Consider the following 24,907-nt stretch of genomic DNA (forward strand, 5'->3'; position numbering starts at 1 on the left):
ATGAATGATTGTCCTAACACCCGACTACCAGGCTTAGCAAGTTTTCTGGGGGAAACCTTGGATCAAAATAAATTAGATGAAGATTTTATATACATTCACATGTCAGATCAAAACTCATAAGTTGCAAATTAAAAAATAAAAAAAAGATTCTTAGATACTTTCTGCATTCCTGATGTTTGATTCTCTGCACTTTTGTCGGGTTTAGTTACTGCTGATGAAGGTTCTGTTAATACAGTCGTGGAAAAGTGCCATCAGGATCAATTCTCCGTTTGCCTGCAGCTTGGGATCATTGAGCTATTTAAATGCGACACATGCTCACATAATTGTAAACAATTGGAAAATAATTCATCTGGCGGAGTAAAAGTGGGGAAACAATGACTAGTTATCTGTATGTTTCTGATCCACCTGTTTGAAACGGGAACAAATGGATTCTTCAGTATGTAATAAAGATGTTTTATGCTCCTAAAAAACATGAGAAGTCAACAAGAATCTCAGGATCTGACTGAAATGTTTTTTGCACTTGCTAAGTGTTGAGTCAAGCTGCCAATAATGGAGAAAACTGCTTGTCTTACAATAGTGGATAATGGATTTTCATCAGGTGTTTGATGGAGTTGTTTCTTTTTTGCCACAGATCTGGAGTGTTAAAGATGGCTCTTTACTGAAGGTTTGTTCCCAGGAAAGTAAAGACGCCACTGATTCTGTACATGGAGGTTGGGTGACTGATCTGCACTTCTCCCCAAACAACTCTGTGGTCGTTTCTACCGGAGGCTACATCAAGGTAGGCAAACGCAAGATTTATGTGGAGTTCACAGTAGAGAACGACATGGAAACACTTATTTTTCTCCTCAGAAAATCAAGTTTCTCTCAGTTATCCTATTAAACATGTGGGCGTTAGTTAAACACAATATAGCTCAGTAGGATACACAGTCATGGGGAAGACTGGTGACTGAACAGATGACCAGAAAACAGTAATTGACACCCTTCACAAGGAGGGGATGCCACAAAAGATTGTTGTTATATTCAACTCTGTTCATAGAAGGTTGAGTGAAAGGAAAAAGTGTGGTAGGAAATTGTGTACCAGCAACAGGGTTTAATGCAGCCTTGAGAAGATTTTAAAGCAAAATTCGTCTAAGAACTTTGGGGATCTTCACAGCTGAACTAAGACTTGAATCGGTTCATCAAGAGCCGCTACACTCAGAATCAAACATATCTGGGATATGAAGACAAAGAACTCAGTGGTCCAAAGCAGAGGTGAGGACTCGAGTCACATGACTTGGACTCGACTCAGACTCGAGTCGTTAAAATCACGACTTGAGACTTGACTTGAAAAAATGCTCAAAGACTCGGACTTGACTTTGACTTTCATGCCATTGACTTGGGACTTGACTCGACTTGAAGCTGTTTACTTGAAAAGACTTGATATTTTTTACTCAAAGTCTTAAAATTTAAAACACATTATTTATAAAGTGGCGTCATTAATTAATTTCACTCATTCCGTATCAATATGCGCAGACCGTCACTATGTTTTTCCTCTCTCCTTATGTATGTATGTGTACGTAGCTGCAGCACAACCAATCAAATTAACAGGATTTGGACGTTTAAAAAAACGCGGCAAAGCTACAGAGCTCAGGGAACGAAATACGAAATAACCGCTCGAATATGCTTCCGCGAGTAATTTCTTTTGGCTATGTAGGTTATGAACTTTCGACTAAAAAACGAACTGCAACTTGTAAAACATGCAAGAAGAGAATATCGGATGGAGATGCCACGACGTCCAACTTTGTCCGGCATTTGAAGCTTCACAAAGATCGGTAGGTGGCACTTTTCTTTTGCTGTAAGATAGTTGACTTTAGCTAACTTCGTGTTAGCATGTGTACTCCTGGTTAAATTGGTGATGATTTACCATAAATCCGGTCCTTCAAATGCCTCCACAAATAATGTGCACCGTGTTAGCTCAGGAAGCCGGTGGATAGTGAGCGGGGCTCCGGAACAGAAAGCAGATTCTGGACCTGAACACAGGGAACAGAGTCTCTCTGTCCCATCATGATGATGAGCCGGGTCTAGTATCATCTAAGGATGGTTGGTGTATTTGAAGACATCTACGTTGGAAAATTATATTGACAATATATTGTTTACTGCAGTCAGTGCATTAAGTCAACTGTTTTTGACTTAATGCACTGACCGGCGTGACTGTCACATGTCGCACAGAACCCATTTCCAAGTAGTGTAGCTTTGCTGGGGAAAAAAAAAAAAGACCAAATACAGTGACTGTCCCAAATAAATTTTGTGTTTAGAATATCTGTCCCATATTTACGGAGGACTGAAACTAACATACTTAGAAATAAAAGCAGAAAAATAAATGCACCAGACCTTCCTGAGTTTACTTGTGATAACTTCATTTATACTTATTTCATTTTTTGAAAACTATAATTGTTGTAGTGTTGATGTTTATTTATGAATAGAAGGAGTAAACTGAAGTCAAATGTAATTCATGAAAGGCTGTAATTTATTTTCTGACATCTGTTTACTTCTGACAGATTTGAAGAATACCAGATGAATAAGAGGATCACAAATGAACCTCAAATACATATTTTAAAAAGAACAAATGGTCTAATATTTGAATTTTATGTATAATTGCAAATTATTAAAAAAATAAAAATAAAAACGACTCGAAATGACTTGAAATTAAAGGTTCCTGACTTGAGACTTGACTCGACTTTTGCCTGTCTTTACTTGAGACTTGACTCGGACTTGAGGACAGAGACTTGAGACTTACTTGAGACTTGCAACACAGTGACTTGGTCACACCTCTGGTCCAAAGTCATCTGTTCAAATTAAAGTTTGCAATTCATTTTGGAATCAAGGTTACAGAATCTGGAGGACGAGAGGAGAGACAAAGAATCCACATTGTTGGAAGTATCTCCTACTTATTTGTGCAGAATACTGCTGACATTCAAAATATTGATAAAATACGACATAAAAAAATCATGATTTAGAGAATCTGATGATAGCAAAAACCATTACATTCTGGAAGTGTTGAATTTATTATTGGGCTGATATGACACCAACTAGATCGTTTTGAATCATGAACTTCCGGCTTGCGTTTGAGGCGACGCTCGCAGTCACTCTGGCAGCTCGACTGGCTGCCACAGCCAATTCAGTAAGCCTCCCAGCAGTTCACAGATAGGCCTGCATTTATTGCAAGGGTGATTATTGCTAAGGAAGGCAGAGAAATAACTAAACATCTGACACTTGGAGCTGGAGTTGGCGTAAGGGAGCAGATGGAGGAAGGCAATCGCTGTCTGCCAATCTAGCAGGCCTTAAAATCGCACTTTAACCAACCAATCAGAAGAAAATGAGGCTGAGTTTAGCTGCTTTCCTTTTGTATCGCCACTGTAATGAAGCAGTGCATCTTTTTACAGTTATATATCTAGAGATTGACTGCAAACATGACCTCAGTATCACCTTGTGATGTGACTGGAGTTAGCATGAGCCTGATTGTTGCTGCCTTTACTCTTATAACAGACGGGGTCACGGAGCGGCTGATCTCAGCCCGCCTCTGATTGGCTATTTGCTGAACAGTGATGTAATTCCCATGGGAGAGCACTTCTGATCGATGAGGGTTTATGTTTGAAGATAACTCCTGATGCCGTATGTGTGGGAGCTGACATGTGCTTGTGTGTGTGGGTTGATGTTCCAGCTGGTAGCAGTGGATGCTGCTGCTGTTTGGGCCAATCATGTGGTGACATCACCCAGAGCTGAGAGCTACTGGTGAGATTAGAGACTCTGGGAATGAGCTGAACTGAACAAGGTGTTCAGTAGAAATAAAGCTTACAAAAGCTGCAATAATAACATTAAAAATATACAAAACCAGCGACAGATGGATGATTAAACATTCACTCACAGACATTTGTGTAGCCATTAAATTATATGAAATTAACTTAATATTTTATAGCATTTAAGTTGCCTGGACTAAAATGTCTGAAATATAGTAAAGTGTTTTTTATTTCACATTTTGTTACAATAAAACCACAAACTTCATAGCATTTTATTTGTAAATTTATATAATAGACCAACTAAAGTTGGTGATTTTATACTTTTTTTACTAGGAAACATAAAAAAATGTGTTATGCATTTTTGTATTCAGGCTCTTTAATATGATACCTTCAATTTACAACCATAGTAGCAGTAAACAAAGCTCCCAGTGTGTAATTTAATCGAGGTACATTTAGTAGATCTACTGCATCTGCTCTGTGAAGTGAGACAGAAGATAGTCAGACTTGATTGGACGATGGATGGATCCACATTTATTTCCTCTCTTCTGTTGCTGTTTTCCTGTATGTGGAAATGGAGGAGCTCGCCTCCCATGTTAAATAGATTCACACAGACGGCATCACACAGGCTTTACAACTAGAACGCTCCAGTAAAAGCTTCAACCCACTGATGTGACTCATGTTTTTTATTTTTTATGTAGCTGGAAGAGGTTGCAGTCCCCTGCTTTGATGTGACATTATCATGCTAAATATTGTCAAAGATGAGCCTCTGCAAACACACTCATCCCAAACCAGCAATGGTTGACTTGATGTGCCTTTGATTTTTCCCGGTGAGACTGAGCTGCTCTGGAAAATGTCGGCTTTAAACACAGATTAAACCGAATTGGTGAGGGAAGCCGAGGGGGATTGAGAGCTTTTCCATGTGCGTTTGTGCTACCCGATGCTAGAAATCCATCCTGGTCCGTTTTGCAAACCTCCTAAAGCTCTCATGTGGAGTTTTCTTCAATTATTAAATGTGTTGTAGCAGATATGGAATCATATGTTTGAATTCATCGTTGTTGGTTACATTTAGTAGAGGAAGAAATACCTCACAGTCACCTGTTATGTTTGTTTAATTCAAGTTTTTCCATATCTAAAAAGCTGAAAAAAGGAATCACTTCAATGTACTTCACTGTAAAAGTTTAGAAATATTGAAAATGAAGTGATTCTCTCTTCTCTGTGTTGCATCCAGTGGTGGGACGTGGCGAGAGGTGAATCCCTGCAGACGTTTTATCCGACAGGAAGCGCCCTCAAGAAGATCCACGTGTCGCCCGACTTCTCCACCTTCGTCACCATCGACAACATCGGTATCCTCTACATCCTGAAGAGGGTAGCATGAGGACAGGACAACGACAATCACAATAACAAATCACTACTATTCAGAAAAATGTGTAGCAGCAAGAGCAAGTTTACATGTTCGCTCTTCACCGTTATCAGTCAGACAGGAGCCATTATCAGGAATGTATTGCCGTAAACACCAGCCTATCAAGTTCTTTGGTACTACTTGACTTTAATGTTGTGGTTAGAGATGCACCAGCCAGAGATTTGTGGCAGATTGCTAAACTCAGGGTTCTGTAAAACCGATTTCCACCTATTTATATTTCTCTTTAAATATTTCTCTCTATCATTTGTATCAGGGAGTGGAAATGGTGCAGCAAAGCAAGATTTGGCTAATTGAAAATAAAACTACAATAGCATCTTAAATCAATGGCTGGCCTGGTTAGCATTGACAATGTGAACCGCATTCTCTATAGATTTTCATTAGCTGGCCAACATTTTCTAATCCAGCAAGTTTCAGAAGAAACAAAAATTAAAAGCTTGAAAGAATTGAACAAAGCAACTTTGCTACTGACGTTTGCTTTGCATCAATTTGCTACCTGGAGGCGTAGAGGGGTGAAAAACAAGTTGTTGGTAAACAAAACCAAGAAGTAAGAAAATAGTCACCCCAACATAATTTTTCATTTTGTATCTTTAATTTCTCATCGTAATAAGTTCTGTAGTGTTATTTCAGTTAGTCCGTGCAATTCTACACATGGCCGCTAGGGGCGCTGACGCGTTAGTGACCAAGAAAAGATTGAACACACCAGAAGAATAAATCTTCCTGTTGAAGGTAAAAGGAGCTCAACGTGTGTCTCGTCTTTTCTATATCGCAGGTCAGTAAAAATGTATTTTGATGCATAAATGTTTTGTCCTTTAAGAGTTAAGAGGTTATAGACTCGAGAGTCAACTGGTGGGTCACTTTGTGCAGCTTTGGATGGACATTGTGTAGAAAACGGGACGTATTTCTGGAGGCTAACTAATGCTAATGCTAGCGAACATTGTACATGTTGAGCTGAGAAACAGTTGAAGGACTAGAGATTGAATTCATTCTGAACTTATTGTATTTTTCACTTATGAAGACATTTTTCTGGTGTCTTTTCTTTATGGGTTATTAAAAAACACAGAAACAATGTTGTTGTCAAACTCAATGAGTAAATGGTTGCATGAAGAGACAGTATTAATGGAGCAGTTTGTAGTTTTTTGTGTAAGAGATAAAATACTGTAATGTTGTTAAAACAGTGGATACAGTTAAAAGCTACATTGCTTAAATATTAAAGTAAATGTTGTGCAGAATAAAAATTGTAAAAGCTATTAAAATAGTTAAAAGCAAATCCATATATTTTTATTTTGACAGTTAAAAATACAAAAGGTCTGAGGAAAAGGGACAAGATATTTGAGTTGAAACAAAACTAATTGGTTTGGACAATTAAAAGCTATCTAAAGTATTTTGTCATTCAATAAAGTTCATGATGGAGCATGTTAAAATAATTCTCGTTCTGTTTAAAGGGATATTGCAGTAATTTGTAATGTACTGAATCTAAGGGTTATTTGTTGAAGTTATACAGTGATACCTGAAGTATTTGATATGAAGTATTGCATATGTAGTGTTGTATATGGAGTACGGTCATCACCAGGAGAATAAATCGCCCTGTTGAAGGTAAAAGGAGCTCAACGTGTGTCTCGTCTTTAATATATCGCAGCATCACACGTTGAGGGAAGATCATCTGCTACATTACCCTCAGCCATCCGAGGCTGCAGGGTAACAGAGGCAGGTACAAACTGGCTTCCTGCACATCAGTGCTTCCTTCAGTAACAACTTCCAGAGTGTTGTGAGCACAATCAAATGGGTGTCATGTACGGAGCATCGCAAAAAGATCCGATTTTTGAGTTTACAGTTGAACTGAAATGGATTTGATTCAAGTAGGTGCGTCTCAGTTATACAGTTTTATACATTAAAAGATACAAAAACAGATAATTAAATCACTTGTTAGAATATATTTACAAAGTTTTTTCCAGTTTTTTTTTAAACTTTCTAACTTCTTTTCTGCAGTTCCAGGGTGAGTCTTTCTTCATGACTCTCTAAGGAATGAGAAGCTCAGCTCAATGTTTTTATCCAACCTTGTTATTAATTAGTGAAATAAATTGGAGGAGAGACGTTTGGTTCCTGTTGCAGCTCAGTGTTAATCTGGTTAATCTGAGAGATGAGCTCCAGTCTAACACTGCAGTGAGGATTAAAACCGGTCAGACAAGGTGAGGGACGGAGGAGAGGTCACCATCAGGAAGTTTGAACCTCTGCAACAAACTGCATTTTAATCACAACCAGCTGCTGATTTTACTGGGTTTTGCTTTTTCCAGTTAAATCCTTTATTTTCCGGTTTGGGTTGAATCAGGTGTGGCCCACGTTGGCGCTGTGGCGGGTCATATCCATGTTGGTTTATTCACTAAAAACAGGTTTACGTTTTATCAGATTTAAATGTAAAATATAGCAGAGATGCAGCAATCAGACCTTTTCTGTCCAACACTGATCTCCAGTTTTCATTCTGCTCTGATCTTCCAGTTCCTGGGATTTTTCCTCCAAAGAGAAAAATGATCTGCAGGTTCTGAGTTTCAGGTAGAAGATCTGAATGAAACAGAAAATATGAAGATTTTCCCACTTTAGGCTTCAAAGCATTGACCTCTGACCTTCATGGGATGGGAATGTTTTACTTTAAATCAGGACTTTCTGAAAGGCAGAGTTGATGAAAAAATCTTTTTAATGCAAATATTTAAATTTGAACAGGAAAAGAACAGAATGAGCAGCAAATGAACCAAATGCAGAAGAAAAATGTTTTTATTTGAAACACATGAAGAAAAACTGCAGCAAATTTACAAAAGGAAGATTTAATATTCAAATCTGACATGTTGAGAAAAATAGGAGCCGATAGAAACAGAAAATGATCAGTGATTGAGAAAAACTGATCAACATTTCAATGAAATCTGATGGATGAAAGGAAAAAATAAGAGAAACAACATCTTGAAATTCAGTGTGAAGCTTTGACTGGAAACAAACATTAAAACATGAGGATCCTGGAAAAATCCTGGAATAATCCTGGAATAATCCCAGCTTCCATATTTAAAGGACTGGAAGAAGAAAAAGTTTCCAAGGACTCAATCAGAATTGTTTCACCAAGAAATAGATTGTAGAGACTGAACTATCTGTTCAACAGTGAGAGAGTTTCTCTGACAGGAGGAAAATCTTTAGACTCTTTAGACTCAACTCAGCACAGAAACACTGAAGAGGAACCAGAACTGGACCAACAGACTGTAAATCCAGGAATCAGAGGTTCAGTGAATGTGGTGTTGAAGGTGTGGAGGAGGATCAGTGAGTCAGAGGAAACTCTGTAGAAGGACAGAATGCCAGCAGGACAGTCCACATACACTGCTACTCTGTTAGAGTCAGAGGAGGAGGAGAGAAGAGTTTTTATCTTATTGTGCCAGACAGAGTAACCAACATCAGAGCAGCTCAGCCTCCATGAATGATCGTTATATCCAAACAAACAGTCATCACTGTATCCTTTCCTCCTGATTCTTCTGTAACTCACTGATATATAAACTTCTCCTCTCCACTCGACCTCCCAGTAACAGCGACCAGTCAGACCAGTTCTACACAGCAGCTGATCCCAGTAATCAAATCTGTCTGGATGATCAGGATATGACTGAAGCTCCTCACGTGTCACCTTCCTGTTGTCTTTAGACAGTTTGAGTTTTCTGCTCACTGTGTTTGTGTCGATGGTGAGTTGACAGGAATCTGATGGAGAGAACAAACACAATCCAGCTGCAGTTATTGATCATTTATTGACACTTTGATGATGACTCCTGAATGAGTGATGTGACAGTTTGAAGATGGTTGAATGTGAGCTGCTTTGTTGTCATGAATCAGATGAAAAACACACTTACACTTCCTCAGACCTGGTGTCAAGAATGGGACTCCAGCAGGCTCCACCCTGAAAGGAGGAGAGGGGTCAGACCATCAGTCTCTTTCAGCAGCAAACATGGACATTACATGTCTCTCAGACACACATTGTCCTCCACTGAGACAGGAACAGTCCAACATTTGGATTGCAAACTGCAGTGGATGTAGGAAGGACAGTTGGTGCTGCTGCAGCACAACTCATTTCTCCAAACACAGGAAAAGCTCCAACAGAGAGGAGAAAGGAAATCCCTCAGTAACAACCTGAAGAAACTCACTGAAGCCTAAAAGGACATCAGGAAACTAAGGAAACATTTCTGGAAGCTCAACCTGATTTAATAATCAGCATTAAAATACAATCAATCTAAACTCTGACACAACACCTGGATACCTGTTCCATCCACACTCCCACACACAGATGAAGGAATGAAACACTAAACAGCCCTGCTGCTGAAAACCTGCTGTGGCCTCACTGTAATATCCAGAAATACAAACATTAAAAAGGAGAAGCTGCATCACATTCAACAAAGAGTTCAACAAGAATCAAAGATTTGATCTCTGAGCTCAGACTCACAAACCAGGGAGAGGCTTCCATCATCACACACCTCTGACAAACACCTCCAACCTTTCAGCACTTCCTCTACCAACCAACACCACCAGGTGGCGCTGCTGCACACATTTACAATGAGACCAAGAAGAAGAAGCGGCATCCTGAATCCAGCAGCTGCAGTAATGGCTTGTGAAAGTGTCCAAGGAGCATCTGGAACCAGAACCAGCAGATCCAACAGTCCAGAGAGTCTTTGTTTGCATCTTTCCTCTCAGATTTCCAAGCTGCTCTGAGAGGGAAATGACATCATCACTCTACTGATGATGTCACGCTCTGATGTCACTGATCAGGAGCTGCTGGACTTGTACATTTCCAGCATGGAGGACAGAGAAGATCTCAGCTCTGATGAGGAGCTGGCCTGCCTTCAAACTGATTCAGGGTCAAAGAAATATTTCCAGATGAAGTCAGACTAAAATGTTGGATTGTCCTGCTGTTGCAATCAGAGGCCAAGAAGAAGCTTCAAGTTCTTCTCCTGTTCAGCTCTACGTTCCTGTCAGAGACTTCAGCTCCTCATGAGGAGAACAACTAAAGCCTGGAACAGACTGACACTAACATCCTGACATCTCATCCCTGAACAAAGCTTTGCAGCATCAAGGTGACTCTTAGCGCCATATATGGACAGATTTCCTCTAAAGGGGGCGGAGCCTGGATTGGAGGAACCAGCAGCAGCTTCCAGGAACAAACCTTGGGAACCTCTGGAGGAGAACATGGAGATGAGATTCCTGCTGTAATCAGTGGATTCATTGATAGAAAACATGACGACTGAAATATCTGAGAGCTGCAGCTCCATTTTCTACAGATCTGCTGGAACATCAGATAGAAATGAAGAATTTCATCATTTCACATCAAATCTGTTCATCTTCCACAGAAACAACTGAATTATTGACCTGAACTGGTTCTAAAGGTCTGGATGGTAAAAACATCCATTGTTTTTATGTCTCATTAGTTTCCAGAAAGAGTTAAAATGTTTCAGAAGCTTTTATCCAGCAGCTCAGTAAAGATCTCTCCTCTTTCCAACCTGATTTAGTCCATGAAGCAGAACATCTCTGCTGCTGCAGCAACAGGAGGAAACTTCTCCAGCTCTCAACTTCTACACTCTGACTGCTTGGAAACAGATCAGGGAGGAACAGCCTTTTCTCCAGGCTGCCTCCTCCTGACTCTAGCGCCACCTACTGGCTGTTCACCAGAGGTGGAGAAAGAACTCAAACAATGTACTGAAGTAAAAGTACAAATAAACAGACAAAAATGTTCTCTAGTAAAAGAACCACATTAACATTTTTACTAGAGTAAAAGTAAGAAAGCATGAAAAATATGTTTAATATCTGCTGAAGTTGTTTTAAAACCTGACAAATGAGCCTCATGGGAACCAATATTCTAATTTATTGAATATGACTGTAAATGTAAATATGAGATGGAGATTATTCACATTAATTCAGTAACCAGGATGTGGAGGAGTTTAACGTTACTGGGACATTCATGGCAGGAGACGCTGCGCTCCATGCGCCCCGACCGCAGTAATCAATGTTACTGCCAGTTCAGCTGCTTACAACTATTAAATTGTTTTATTTATTGCAGTTGATTTAAACTAGAAGCTTGGTAAGATTACATAAAACTTCTCTAACCTAAATCAATTTAACATCCAAAACTCAGACAGCGTTTAGCAGCTTAACTTTCCTCGATATGTTTTTCAGATTTGATGGTGAATTTTTGAAAGCTAGCAGTTCATGATATCAGGGAGGCAAAGGCGGCACCAGAATCATTGATTACTTTCAAACTAACCAACAAATCAAAAAGCGCAAAGCGACTTGGATGTAACTTGTAACGCAACGCTTTATAGAAATGTAGTGAAGTAGAAAGTACAGATACTGTAAAATGTAGTGGAGTAAAAGTTCCCACCATTAAATCTACTTACGTACAGAAACATGAAAAATGTCCTTAAGTTCAGTAACAAAGTTCTTGTCCCAACAACCAGGATCAGGTGAAGGACCTCTGCAGTCCCATGATGCTTCCTCTCCCTCTTCTAAACCATCTGATGGGCTGATATCATCCCTCTACTTTATCAATAAAATGTTTTTCTTTCTCTTATTACGATTCCATTATTTATACTAAATGTGACGTCAGAGCTGTGGATCTGGAATCTGATTGGTCGGATGGATATTTCCCTGGTTTTCCAACATGAAGGGTCTCTGCCTTTTTCCAAGACGTTGGAAATTTTTCCAAAACTTTATTGAACAATCCCAAAAGCTTTCCCAACTACTGAAAACCTAAACACATTAGTCTTTTCTTGGATCTGTCTAAAAGGTCTTATTATTGTTTTTTCATTTCTACCACAGTCAACAGAGCACAATTCTACTTTTTCACCATCATTCACTGCAATTCTTCATTTCCTCTGGAAAACAAGTGATTTCCATTCTCTCCTGATTCCTTTCATTCTTTGGATCATTTTCCAGATGTCGCCCCCTGGTGGAGATCAAACTACTAAATGGATGAAACTGTTAAAATTCTCACTTTCTTTCTTTGCCTCATGAATAGTTTTCTTCACTTTTTATGTAATTTATATTTTATTAAATCCTGAAAGTTGTGAGTTTTGTTTAAAATCTAAAGTTCTTTATTTTTCTCTCCCATAACTTTTAAACATCCATCTGACCAACATGGAGTTACTTTTCTTCTCATCTTTGCTTCTTGGGGCTGATTGGTCTGGAGCTCCATCAAATATTGTTTTAAAGTCCTTTCTGTCATCAGTAGATCATCATGGAAATTTAACTGAACTTCTTTTATTAATTTAGTCAGAGTCCCTATTAAACTATTAAACCCATCCCACTCTTTAATTTTCCTTGTGAGACGTTCTTAGTCTGGAGAATATTCCAGAAAACTGGGTAATGATCTCTGCCTCCAGATGAGGCGTCTAAATATTTAATTATCAAATTAAACATTCAGCTTCAAACTAAATGTTTCCCAGCAGACTGACTAAAGACATTTCTCCCTCTTCCTCCTCTATCAGACCTTCTCTGCTCCTGCAGCAGGTTCCTCCATACCTGAGAGCTTCCAGTCTCCAGTGTGGATCCTTCAGTCCAGCCGACAGCAGCTTCACTCCTGAGTCTCCTGGATGATTGTAGCTCAGGTCCAACTCTTTCAGATGGGAGGGGTTGGAGGTCAGAGCTGAGGCCAGAGAAGCACAGCCTTCCTCTGAGACCAAACAGCCTGATAAGCTGCAGACACACAATTCATCACATGATGAGAAAATGAGAACATTGAGGTAGAACCCAAGGTCTGAACTGGTCGCTGGCTGATGGATGGATGGATCTGTAATAATGTTTGTTTTTGCTCCTAAGATGCAGCAATTTGTCAAGTGCCCAGAGTTACCTGAGAGTTTCCAGGTTGCAGTTTGGACTCTTCAGTCCAGCAGAGAGAAGCTTCACTCCTGAATCCTGCAGGTTGTTGTTACTCAGGTCCAGTTCTCTGAGACTGGAGGACTGGGAGCTGAGAACTGAGGACAGAGCTTCACAGCTTCTCTGTGAGAGGTTACAGCCACTCAGTCTGAGGAGACAGAGAGAAAAATCTGTTATTAAAGAATTCATAAAAAAAAAAGTACTTTCCAGTCATTTATGTTCTTTTTTGAAAGATTGAAGGAACTATCTTATTTTGCACAAATTTGTGTTGCATTTTGTTGTGAACTGGTTTGGTCAATAGTTGAATCGGCATCTTTAAAGGACAGATCTAAAAAGAACAAGGAGGCTGGCAGCAAAACTTTTGAATTCCACAATAAAACTAAATTCATCCAGTCTCAGATTTAGCAGAAAGAGTTTTGTTTCTTTAATAATTCATAATGATGATGGTGTTGTTATGGTGATGATGCTACATATTAATAGACATTCTCCCCGATGTATCCCTGTGGGCAACATCTGGGAGACAATGCATCAATAAATAAAATAAAACAACATGAATCAATATTTAGCACATCATTAAAAGTTTTCACTTGATCAACAATAAATACAGTAACAATCTGTGTCCTTACAGAGCTTTGTTGGAGGCTTTAACCACTGGCAGCAGCCTCAGAAGAACCTCCTCTGAAGCAGAGTATTTCTTCAGGTCAAACACATCCAGATCTTTTCCTGATGAAACTAAGATGAAACCCAGAGCTGACCACTGAGCAGGAGACAGTTTATCTGTGGAGAGACTTCCTGAACTCAGAGACTGTTGGATCTCCTCCACTAGAGAACGATCATTCAGTTCATTCAGACAGTGGAACAGATTGATGCTTTTCTCTGCAGACACATTCTCATTGATCTTCTCCTTGATGTACTGAATTGTTTCCTGATTGGTCTGTGAGCTACTTCCTGTCTGTGTGAGCAGACCTTTTAGGAGTTTCTCATTGGTCTGCAGTGAAAGTCCCAGGAGGAAGCGGAGGAACAAGTCCAGGTGTCCATTTGGACTCTGTAAGGCCTGGTCAACAGCTCTCTGATGGAGAGATTTTTGTTTAGGTTTATTAAATAATAAACACTTCTGAGATCTTTCTACCATCAAGTTGACCCCAGAGTTGATGAAGGTTCGATGAACATGAAGAGCAGCCAGAAACTCCTGAACACTCAGATGGACGAAGCAGAACACCTTGTCCTGGTACAGCCCTCTCTCCTCTTTAAAGATCTGTGTGAACACTCCTGAGTACATTGAGGCTGCTCTGATATCGATGCCACACTCTGTCAGGTCTGATTCATAGAAGATCAGGTTTCCTTTCTGCAGCTGATCAAAAGCCAGTTTTGCCAGAGACTTGATCATCTTCCTGCTCTCTGGACTCCAGTGTGAATCTGTTTCAGCTCCTCCATCATACTTGACCTTCTTCACTTTGGTCTGAACCACCAGGAAGTGGATGTACATCTCAGTCAGGGTTCTGGGCAGCTCTCCTCCCTCTCTGGTCTCCAACACATCCTCCAGAACTGTAGCAGTGATCCAGCAGAAGACTGGGATGTGGCACATGATGTGGAGGCTTCGTGATGTCTTCATGTGGGAGATGATCCTACTGGCCTGCTCCTCATCTCTGAATCTCTTCCTGAAGTACTCCTCCTTCTGTGGGTCATTGAACCCTCTGACCTCTGTCACCATGTCAACACACTGAGGAGGGATCTGATTGGCTGCTGCAGGTCGTGTGGTTATCCAGAGGAGAGCAGAGGGAAGCAGTTTCCCCCTGATGAGGGTTGTCAACAGAACGTCCACTGAGGTGGACTCTGTAGCATCAGTCAGGATCTCCTTGTTGTGGAAGTCCAGAGGAAGTCGACTCTCATCCAGACCATCAAAGATGAACAGAACCTGGAAGTGTTCAAAGCTGCAGATTTCTTTGGTTTCAGTAAAGAAGTGATGAACAAGTTCCACCAAGCTGAACTTTTTCTCCTTCAGCACATTTAGCTCTCTGAAGGTGAATGGAAATATGAACTGGATGTTCTGGTGGGCTTTGTCTTCAGCCCAGTCCAGAGTGAACTTCTGTGTTAGGACTGTTTTCCCAATGCCAGCCACTCCCTTTGTCATCACTGTTCTGATTGGTTGATTTCTTCCAGGTGGGACTTTAAAGATGTCTTCTTGTCTGATTGTTGTTTCTGGACTGTGTGGTTTCCTGGATGCTGTTTCAATCTGTCTGACCTCATGTTCATCATTGACCTCTCCAGTCCCTCCCTCTGTGATGTAGAGCTCTGTGTAGATCTGGTTCAGAAGGGTTGGACTTCCTGCTTTAGCAATCCCCTCAAACACAGACTGGAACTTCTTCTTCAGGCCAGATTTAAGTTGATGTTGACAAACTGCAGCAAGATGTTCTAAAATAAGACAAAAAGTAAAATCAAGAACTAAATAAAATCAGATTCTCAAGATGTTTTGCATAAATGTGATTCCATCTCTTCAAATTTCAGTAAATGTGTGATTTATCCATCAGGTTAAACCTTTGTAGAAATCCTCTTACTGCTCTCCAGACAGTCAGCCAGCTCCTCCTGCTTCATCTTCCGCAGGAAGTTCAGTGTGATCTTCATCACTGCCTCTCTGCTGCTCCTCCTCTGCTCTTCATCCTCACCTTCCAACACCTCATCATCATCTCTCTGACTCTCTGAGCATTCTGGGTCATTTGGACTCAGAATCTTATGGATCTTCTTCAGCTCGTTCTTCATAAAAGTGACAATGTTGTCCTCCAGCGTCTGGAATAGAATAATAGATGAAGGAAACATCAGACTGAAATCATGGAGCCAAACACCAGATGGATGTTTGACAGACTGACAGTCCTCTGGTCTACAAAGTGCAGCATGGAGATGACTGTGAACAGAACGCTTGGAAAAGTTGTTGTTCATGTACAGACCATAAATATGGAGTCCAGCTGTGTTTGATGCTGCTGGGCAGACGGACAACTGGGAACCTCTGAGCTCTGCTGGTCCATTCTGTGGAGGAACCAGGAACAATTAGGAAGTCAACAAATATTCATCCAACAGTATTCAGAAATGAAATCACCAAGACTTTCACATTAAATGTACTTGAAGCAGAAAAACAGAGCATCATATGAACAAAATGGAGTGAAGTTAAAAAGAGGAAGATTAACTACAAGGATGAAGAGCAGTAACACCAAAATCACCTAGAAGACATTTTAAAATGTTGATGCTGAACTTGGACTTCAAACAGTCCAAACTGTCAGCAGATCTGATGCTGGTGGAGACAGTTTTCCAGAGCTTGGGGACAGTGGAAGTGAAGGCTCTGTCCACACAGGTCTTCAGGACAGTGTGGGACATCCATCAGGTTCTGATGACTAGATCTGAGGTGATGTGGACATGGAGGAGGTTTGAGATATGTGGGTGTGTGTCCATGTGAGGTCCTCTCCTGGATGTTATAGAGAGGATTTAAAAATGGATCCTGTAGATCCGTGGAAGCCAGTGAGATCATATTGTATCTGTCCACACAGAGACAATCAGAATTAAAGGTCAATGATGTGATATCTGGATGTGAGCAGTAAACCAGGTGATCCAAGTAGTTGACACAACAGTCATGTTTCAGCTGCTACCGGTCTGTCTCCCTTCGAAGCATCTATTGGCTATCAACCTCCATTACTCCCATCTGATGAAGAACACATTTCTGTTACGTCCGTCCGTCATCACATCCGCCGTTGTCACAACATCTGGAACACGACTCTCCACACCCTCAACCTAACTGCAGCTCAAATCAAGCGTCAAACTGACCGAAGAAGGCGACCTGCTCCCACTTACACCCCCGGTCAGAAAGTATGGTTATCCTCCCGAGACATTCCCCTCAAATCCATGTCCAAGAAACTTTCTCCTCGTTACATTGGTCCATTTGAAATCAAAACCATCATCAATCCTTCCGCTGTCCGTCTCCGTTTGCCTGCTTCCCTCCGCATCCATCCCACCTTCCATGTTTCTTGCATCAAGCCCGTCCAGACCAGCACACTCTGCCCTCCAGCCGAGCCCCCTCCACCCCCCCGTGACGTTGATGGCCATCTCGCTTATTCTGTCCGCTGGATCGTAGACTCCCGTCGGCGAGGGCGCGGCTGGCAGTACCTTGTCGATTGGGAGAGCTACGGTCCGGAGGAACGCTCCTGGGTCCCAGGTTCCTTTATCTTAGATCCATCCCTCATTACGGACTACCGTTCCTCCCTTCCCTCCTGTTCCTCTAGGCCGCCAAGTGGCGACCGTTAAGGGGGGGGTACTGTCATGTTCCGGGGTCTTTTAGCTCCTTTGTGGAGTTTCTTCTTTTCTTTCTTCTTTTTGTTTTTAATGGCGGTTGGCAAGCAACTTAATGGTGTGCATTACCGCCACATACTGGTATGGAGTGTGGATCAGAACGCAACTTAAAAAAAAAAAAAAAAAAAAACTAAATCCTTTCTATCAGTTTAGTTTTCTTAAGAAATTTTATGAAATAACATAAATATTCAGAGGAAGAGGAATATCCCAAAATATCTGGTATTTTTAACTGTAACTTATTCTTAAGAAGCCTATATTCTAATTTCCTTCTCTCCTCGGAGTACTTTGGACATAACAATAAAACATGTTCTACTGTCTCTTCTTGAAGACAAAGATCACAATTACCTGATGGATGTTTCCCCATTTTAAATAGTGTACTCTTTAAACCTGTATGACCAAAACGTAATCTGGATATAATGTTTTCTTCTTCCCTACTTCTTTCTGTTGCCCTCATTGCACCAACTGTCCTTTGAATACAATAAAGCCATCTACCAGTTCTTTCTTCTTCCCACTGCTTCTGCCATCTTCCCTTAACCTTTTGTTTTATAATAGATTTTATTTCCTCTTTACTAAAAGGAATCATTATCTCAATGGAACTGTTTTTTGAAGCTTGTTTTGCATATTTGTCTGCCAACTCATTTCCTTTTATTCCTATATGCGATGGAACCCATGTAAAAATGACAATTAATCCCATGGCCTGAATTCTATAAAGTATTAACTGAATCTCAAATAAAAGGTCTGGCCTACTATTAGACTGATTATGTTTAATTGAATATAATGATGAACTTGAATCAGAACAAATTAAACTTCGCAGAGGACGAACCTCTTCAATCCATCCTAATGCCAGAATTATTCCCATCATTTCACCTGTAAACACTGAGACACTATCAGAAATCCTCTTACATTTTTTAATACTAAATCCTGGAACGATAAACGACACCCCATTGTTGCTACTTAAACTTTTAGATGCATTGGTTTACACTTGAACATAATCAAAGTATTTATTTTCTATATATGATTGCACTGAGTATGATTCTGAAATATTTCCTTTTTTCCTCTTCTCCAACAAAGATAAATCCACAATGATTTCATGAAACAGAGATGGATGGACCGGTGATAATGGAACTGTTTCACTCATTTTTATAGATGATAAATCAAAATCTTTCACGTCACTCTCTATCTCCCAACCAAAGGATTTTAAAGTCTTTTTCCCCTTTTCCCAGCTAGGTTTTAAAATTTCTTGACATGGATGGTTTTCATACTGACCCTTTAAATAACTCCAGTAAGATAATCTTAACTGTAATCTTCTGAGGTAAAGTGGTATTTCCCCCATTTCAACTAACAAAGCTGAGATCGGAGTTGTTCTGATGGCTCCTGTACACAACCTTAAGGCTTGATACTGAATAATGTCTAATTTTTTAAGTAGTGTTTCTGGTGCTGATCCAAAGGCCAGGCTACCATAATCTAATACAGATCTTATTAAACCCGTATATATTATTTTCAATGCTTTTCTCTCAGCGCCCCACTCTCTTCCCACCAAACACCTCATAATATTTAAAACTCTCTTACACTTATCCTCTACTTTTTGAATATGTCTACTCCAAGTGAGTTTTTCATCCATCCACAAACCCAAAAATTTAAACTCATTTACTCTTTCTAATTCATGTTTATACAAATACAATTTTAAATCATTAGATACTTTCTTTCTAGTGAAAAATAAGGTCTTTGTTTTATCTATTGAAATGTTAAAAACCCAATTATATGACCACTCTTCTATACTATATATTGCTTCTTGTAATTTCTTAACTATAAATTTCAAGTTCTTACCTCTCTTCCAAATTGCTCCATCATCAGCAAATAATGAACAACCCATACCACTCTCTAAATTGTCAAACATATCATTAATCATAATAGAGAAAAACAAAGGACTCACAATACTTCCTTGAGGAGTTCCATTTTCAACAAAATATTTTTCTGACAACTGTTGACCTATTCTTACTTGTATAGATCTATTATGTAAAAAATCTTTTATCCAATTAAACATTGACCCTCTAACCCCCATTGTCCTTAATTTAATTAAAAACCCTTCTTTCCACATCATATCATAGGCTTTCTCTATGTCAGAAAAAACCGCCACCACACTCTCCTTATTAACTTGCCCTTTTCTAATTTCATGTTCTAAACACAAAATAGGATCCATAGTACTTCTACCTTTCCTAAATCCACTTTGAAATTTTGACAAATACCCCTTCTTCTCCACAAAATAACTCAGTCTTTCATTTATCATTCTTTCCATTATTTTGCATATAAGTGAAGTTAACGCAATAGGTCTATAACTTGTAGGATTTGACTTCTCTTTCCCTGGCTTTAAGATTGGAACTATAATTGCTTCCTTCCATGCCACAGGTAAATAACCCCCTTCCCATATCTTATTAAAGAAATCTAATAATATCTTCTTAGATGAAATACTAAGTTTTTTAATCATAATATAAGAAATATTGTCTTTTCCTGGAGAAGAATTTTTTGTTTTCCTTAAAGCGTTGTTTTATTCAAATAATGAAAAGGAATTATTCAATAGATCATTATATTCTGTATCTACTTCTAACAGGTTAATATTTTTCTTAATAATAGAAACTCTTTTCCTTATTTCTTCTGTATTTAAATTATTGCTACTATGAATTTCAACAAATTTCCTAGCCATCATATTTGCCTTCTCCTCCTCATTTAGAGCCATTTCATCTCCATTCTTAAGAACTGGATATCCATATAATGCGGCCCGCATATTCACTTCTAATTCCATTCATTCGTTTAATCATTCCCCAAATTTTTGAAATCTTTGTTTCCCTTCCTACTGAATTACAGAAATTTCCCCAATAAACCTTTTTAGCGCTTTTTACCGTTCTTTTAACCAAAGCTTGTGACTTTATATATCCCAGCAAATTCTCAAAATTCTGATTTCTCTTTAACAACCTAAAGGCTTTATTTCTGGATTTAATTGCCAAATCACATTCCTTTGTCCACCATGGTACTATTTTTTTCTTATACTTTCCTTTTTTCCTTTGAATTGTTCCATGTGCTGCTCCTGAAATAGCTTCACAAATAGAAGAGTTTACACTATCTATATCCAAATCAAAATGAACCTTTAGCAGTTTTTCATCACTTATTATTTTATATTTTTCCCAATCAACATTTCTAAATATCCACCTTTCTATATTTCTATTATCAACTTTCCCTATTTCTAAACCGATTTCAATCACAATAGGATAATGATCACTTCCTAATGTAGATTCCTTTAAAACTTTCCAATTACTAATCCCGGCAAAATTCACTGATACTAGAGTTAGATCTAGTGCTGATTCATTTCCATTTCTAATATCAATTCTTGTCCCTTCTCCATCATTAATACAAACCAATTGCTTCTTATCCATTAATTGTTCTACCACTTCTCCATTTGCATCATTTTTATGACCCCACACAGTGCTATAGGCATTAAAATCTCCACAACAAATTAGATTTCCATCTAGACTTTTAAACATATCCTCCATTTGATCTAAATTCAGTTTTTTACATGGATTATAAAAATTTAATATCCTAATATTTTCTTTATTAATCCAGATTTCCACAGATATCCATTCTAAAGATGATCCTTTATCTACAAACCTATACTGAATCCCTTGCTTGACAAATATTACACAACCTCCTCCATTTTCTTGCTCCCTATCCCTTCTAATGCTATCATATCCTGCTATCACAAAGTCTAGCTCTGGTTTAAGCCATGTTTCCTGAACACAAATAATATCTGGTTTAATTTCCAAACAATTTATATAACCTTTAAATTCTTGACCATTTGCTATTAGACTTCTTGCATTCCATTGTAAGATAATCATTACAATCTTCCTCCACCTTGTTTTCCATCCATTTCAAGCCTTTTATTTATTAGTTCCCAAGATAAATCCTTCACAGCTAAAAATTTTTCTGCACCTTTCACTATAATTTTAATTTTTTCTGTTTTACTTGATCAGTACAGTTGATTACATATGCCATGAATAATATTAATTTATCCATTGTGATTTCCATTCCAGATTGTGAAATCTGACTGGGCTCAGCCCTAATGCTAGACATTACTTGTTGATTTTCCTGAACCGCTCTTTTCTTTTGAATACTTTTTGTTGCCTCTGCATAAGTGATGTTTTTAATTGTTCTCAGCTGTTGAATTTCTGCTGCCTTTTTCCTTGCCTCGCAACCTCCATACGCTACATTATGCTGACCACCACAGTTACAGCATTTCACTTGTACATCCACTCCACATTCATCATATCGATGATCTCCTCCACATTTGGCGCATCTTTGTTTCCCTTTACACACTGCTGCAATATGACCATACCTTTGGCATTTAAAACAGCGCAAAGGAGGAGGGACATATGGTCTCACAGAAAAACTCATGAATCCAATTTTAACCTTATCAGGAAGGACTTCTCCTTGAAACTCCAAAAGAATCGATAGACTCTCCATTTTCTCTCCATTCACATGCTTCAACAATCTTTTCAATCTCCGAACTTCTCCCCCTTGTATATTCTTTTTGAGTCTTTCTAAATCCTCCTCCAGCGGAATACCAGTGATAACATAACACCACATGATACTCTATTTTCTCCAACAATTAATTTCTCACCAACTACTTTTTTGCAAATGTTGTCAATCTGCAAGCATGCATTCTTTTGGTCTTCAGATTTGCATTTTATCAACATGTTTCCATCTCGTAATGTTTTAACAAACTCTACGTCTCCTATTTTCTTTTTTATTTCTCTTGAAACTTGTATCGGACTTAAGTTAATATTCATATCTTCCTTCCTAAATTTAAGAATTACCTTAAATTCTTCGTTTGTTACTTTCTTCCTAACCACTCTATTTTCCTCATCTGAGCTGCACTCTTCCAAAGTTCGCTTACTATTCTGGCTACCAATTACTCTATCCTCTTTCAAAACTTTCTCTTTACCTCTACCTCTTCCTCTTCCTACCGGAGTCCAGTCGTCAAAATCCATATCATCATCCTCACCACCTTCATCTGCCTTAGTTGTCATCCTAATCCAGTCACAAACCAGTTTATGCCCGGAATCCGCCAACCTGTCGTCTGTTTAGCTGTCCCCTACGCCGACCAGCTCCTCGTTTTTCTCCACCACTAGATGGCGCCTTTACCATTCCGTCGGAGGGCGTGGATGACGTCATCCCACACCTGATGTGAGTTTTGGCTCATCAGCGAGATGTTCAAGAGGAGCTGACTGCCAGTCCTTCGGCGCCTGAGTGTTAGCCAGTCACGGTACCTCTGAGCCCCTAGAAGCTTGCTTCTGGTTTGCCTTGTTAATCTGCTCCTAGTGAAAGTTTTCTTTGTTGCTTCTCCTGCCTCCAGGTGTTTCCTCCTGGCTCCCCGTTTTCCAGTCCATCCTCGTGACGCCGTGGAAAGTACCCACAGGTTGCCCGAGCCCCAGACTCACCTTCTCCGTGTGACAACCAGTTCCTCCGGAATTTCCACGATTGGCAGTCGCACCGCTCCTCTACAACCGCTGATCCTGAGCCTACCTGTCCGCCCTCCGACGTACTTCTGTTGCCTCCTGGATCTCCGCTGTCAGACAAGACAACCACCTGGAACCTCTGAGAACTAAAACCCCGGACGCTGCAGTTACCCTCTTACTTCTCTAACCTGCCGATCACAAGTAAGATCTGCCCCTTCACTCTTAACGTTGTCATTTCCTACAAACCTGAACTCATCACCTCCCTCTGCCTCTCTAGTGAACTGTTTGTTCCCTGAACCAGCCTCTCTCCCTGGACCCGACCGAGCCAACTATTCCTGCCAGCAGTGTTTTCAATAAATTTATCTTTTATTTCACATTTCTCTCCTGTGTGGTGTTCTGCATGTGGGCTCGAAAAATGCACCCATCATGACACCAGCCTTCTTTAAAGAGCAGAAAGATTTGTTTGAGACCAACATGTTGGTTTGAAATGACTGAGAGAAGTTTGGTGATCTTGGTGTTGAGCTCTGACATAGAATAGAAGTATTTTATTCATCCCAGCAGGGAAATTACTTTGCAGTTACAGCATAGAGACAAGACACAATAACAACTACCACTGAGTAACTACCACTGAGTAGTAGTTGTAGATAAAATAAAATGCTGTTAATATAAAAAGCAACTTAGAGCAGTCCTTGCAAAGATTCAAAAATGCAGAACAGAATGTATATGTACAGCAAGTGTGCCACAGTGCAGTTGTGCAAAATTGGACTGATCAGTGCAGAACAATGATTTAGCTTTTATTGTACAGTGAGATGGCATGTGGCAGGAAGGATTTCCTGTATCTGTCCCTACGACAGCGGAGCTGGAGCAGCCTATGTGAGAAGGTGCTCCGCTGTCTGTCCACTATGTGGACATGGAGAAGAACCAGGAATCATTTCCTCTCTGACCATTCAAGGAGAATCTGATGGAGCTTCAATCAGAACCAGATGGTCCGTTAGAGACACTGAAGCCCACTGCTCAATCAGAACCACAAAATATTTAGTTTAACTGTAGAAATGGTTGATAATCTGCCATGTTGGATGATGTTTGAACTTCAGAGGTGGAATCATAAAAATAATTCATAGAAAATTTTATTTCAGAATTAATCTGTCTTTTGTCAGATTTTAGAGAAAGATGCAAATATCAACCTAGAAATAAAATTCACTTCTGTCTATTTGTTGTGTTAATATTAATATCGGACAAAATAAATGAGTTTCATTTGGAAAAATTAGGCTTATAGAAAACAGAATAAAACACAGTTAAATGTTTCTGGTTCAAATGTCATGTCAGCATAATAGTTTATAAGAGTGTGTCCTGACTGAGGATTTTAAAGATTCTTTCTGTATGGTGTCAATAACTGTCCAATGAATGATGGTTAAATTGATGTCAGGTAAACATCAGATCAGATTTTGAGATTTCTGTTAACTAGTGAAGCTCTGGGTAGAGACTGTGGATCTAAACGGACCTGTTTGATTTTTGTACAAAGGAGCCAGTTGAACTTTATTGTGTTCATAGTAACATGTTCCTTATTGGAACATGTTTCCATGGAGACATCATACGTATTACATCTTTGACATAATAAGTATGAAAAGAAAAATAACCTGAAATTCAGTCTAATGTTCCCATGACAACAGAACCCAACAGAACTTATCATCACATCACAATAACAGATATAAACTGAACAGTTACAGCAGTTAGAAACAGCTCACCTCTCTGATGGTGGAGATCCAGGAGATTTAAAGTGAATGAGACGAGGGTTTGACCTGTTGCTCTTAAAGGACACACAGCTGGGTTCTGGTTCTGGTTCTGGTTTGAGTCTCTGATGGATCCTGACAGAAACATGATGATTAAAACTTAATCAGCAAAGAGGAGCAGCAGCAGCTTCATCACCACGTCTGTTCTGGCCTGATATAGTGAACGCTGTGTGAAAAGAGCTGTGGACAGTTAGAGATGGT

The 24,907-nt window shown here is 39.4% G+C and overlaps 1 protein-coding gene and 1 long non-coding RNA gene across 2 annotated transcripts in view; one reads left to right on the top strand and one right to left on the bottom strand.

The window, feature by feature from the left end:
• LOC116724455 (NACHT, LRR and PYD domains-containing protein 3-like) overlaps positions 1 to 24,907 on the bottom strand; it is a 65,331-nt gene that overhangs the window by 40,327 nt on the left and 97 nt on the right. The window contains exon 2 of the mRNA XM_032570174.1: positions 24,662 to 24,769. Within this exon, the coding sequence (XP_032426065.1) occupies positions 24,662 to 24,769 (108 nt within the window). The remainder of the gene's footprint in view (positions 1 to 24,661; positions 24,770 to 24,907) is intronic.
• Positions 624 to 5,252, top strand: LOC116724646 (uncharacterized). The gene is made up of 2 exons (XR_004340202.1): positions 624 to 778; positions 5,005 to 5,252. It is a non-coding gene; the product is annotated as an uncharacterized LOC116724646 (long non-coding RNA).

Source organism: Xiphophorus hellerii, chromosome 8 (assembly GCF_003331165.1).
Source record: "Xiphophorus hellerii strain 12219 chromosome 8, Xiphophorus_hellerii-4.1, whole genome shotgun sequence".
Lineage (NCBI taxonomy): Eukaryota > Metazoa > Chordata > Actinopteri > Cyprinodontiformes > Poeciliidae > Xiphophorus > Xiphophorus hellerii.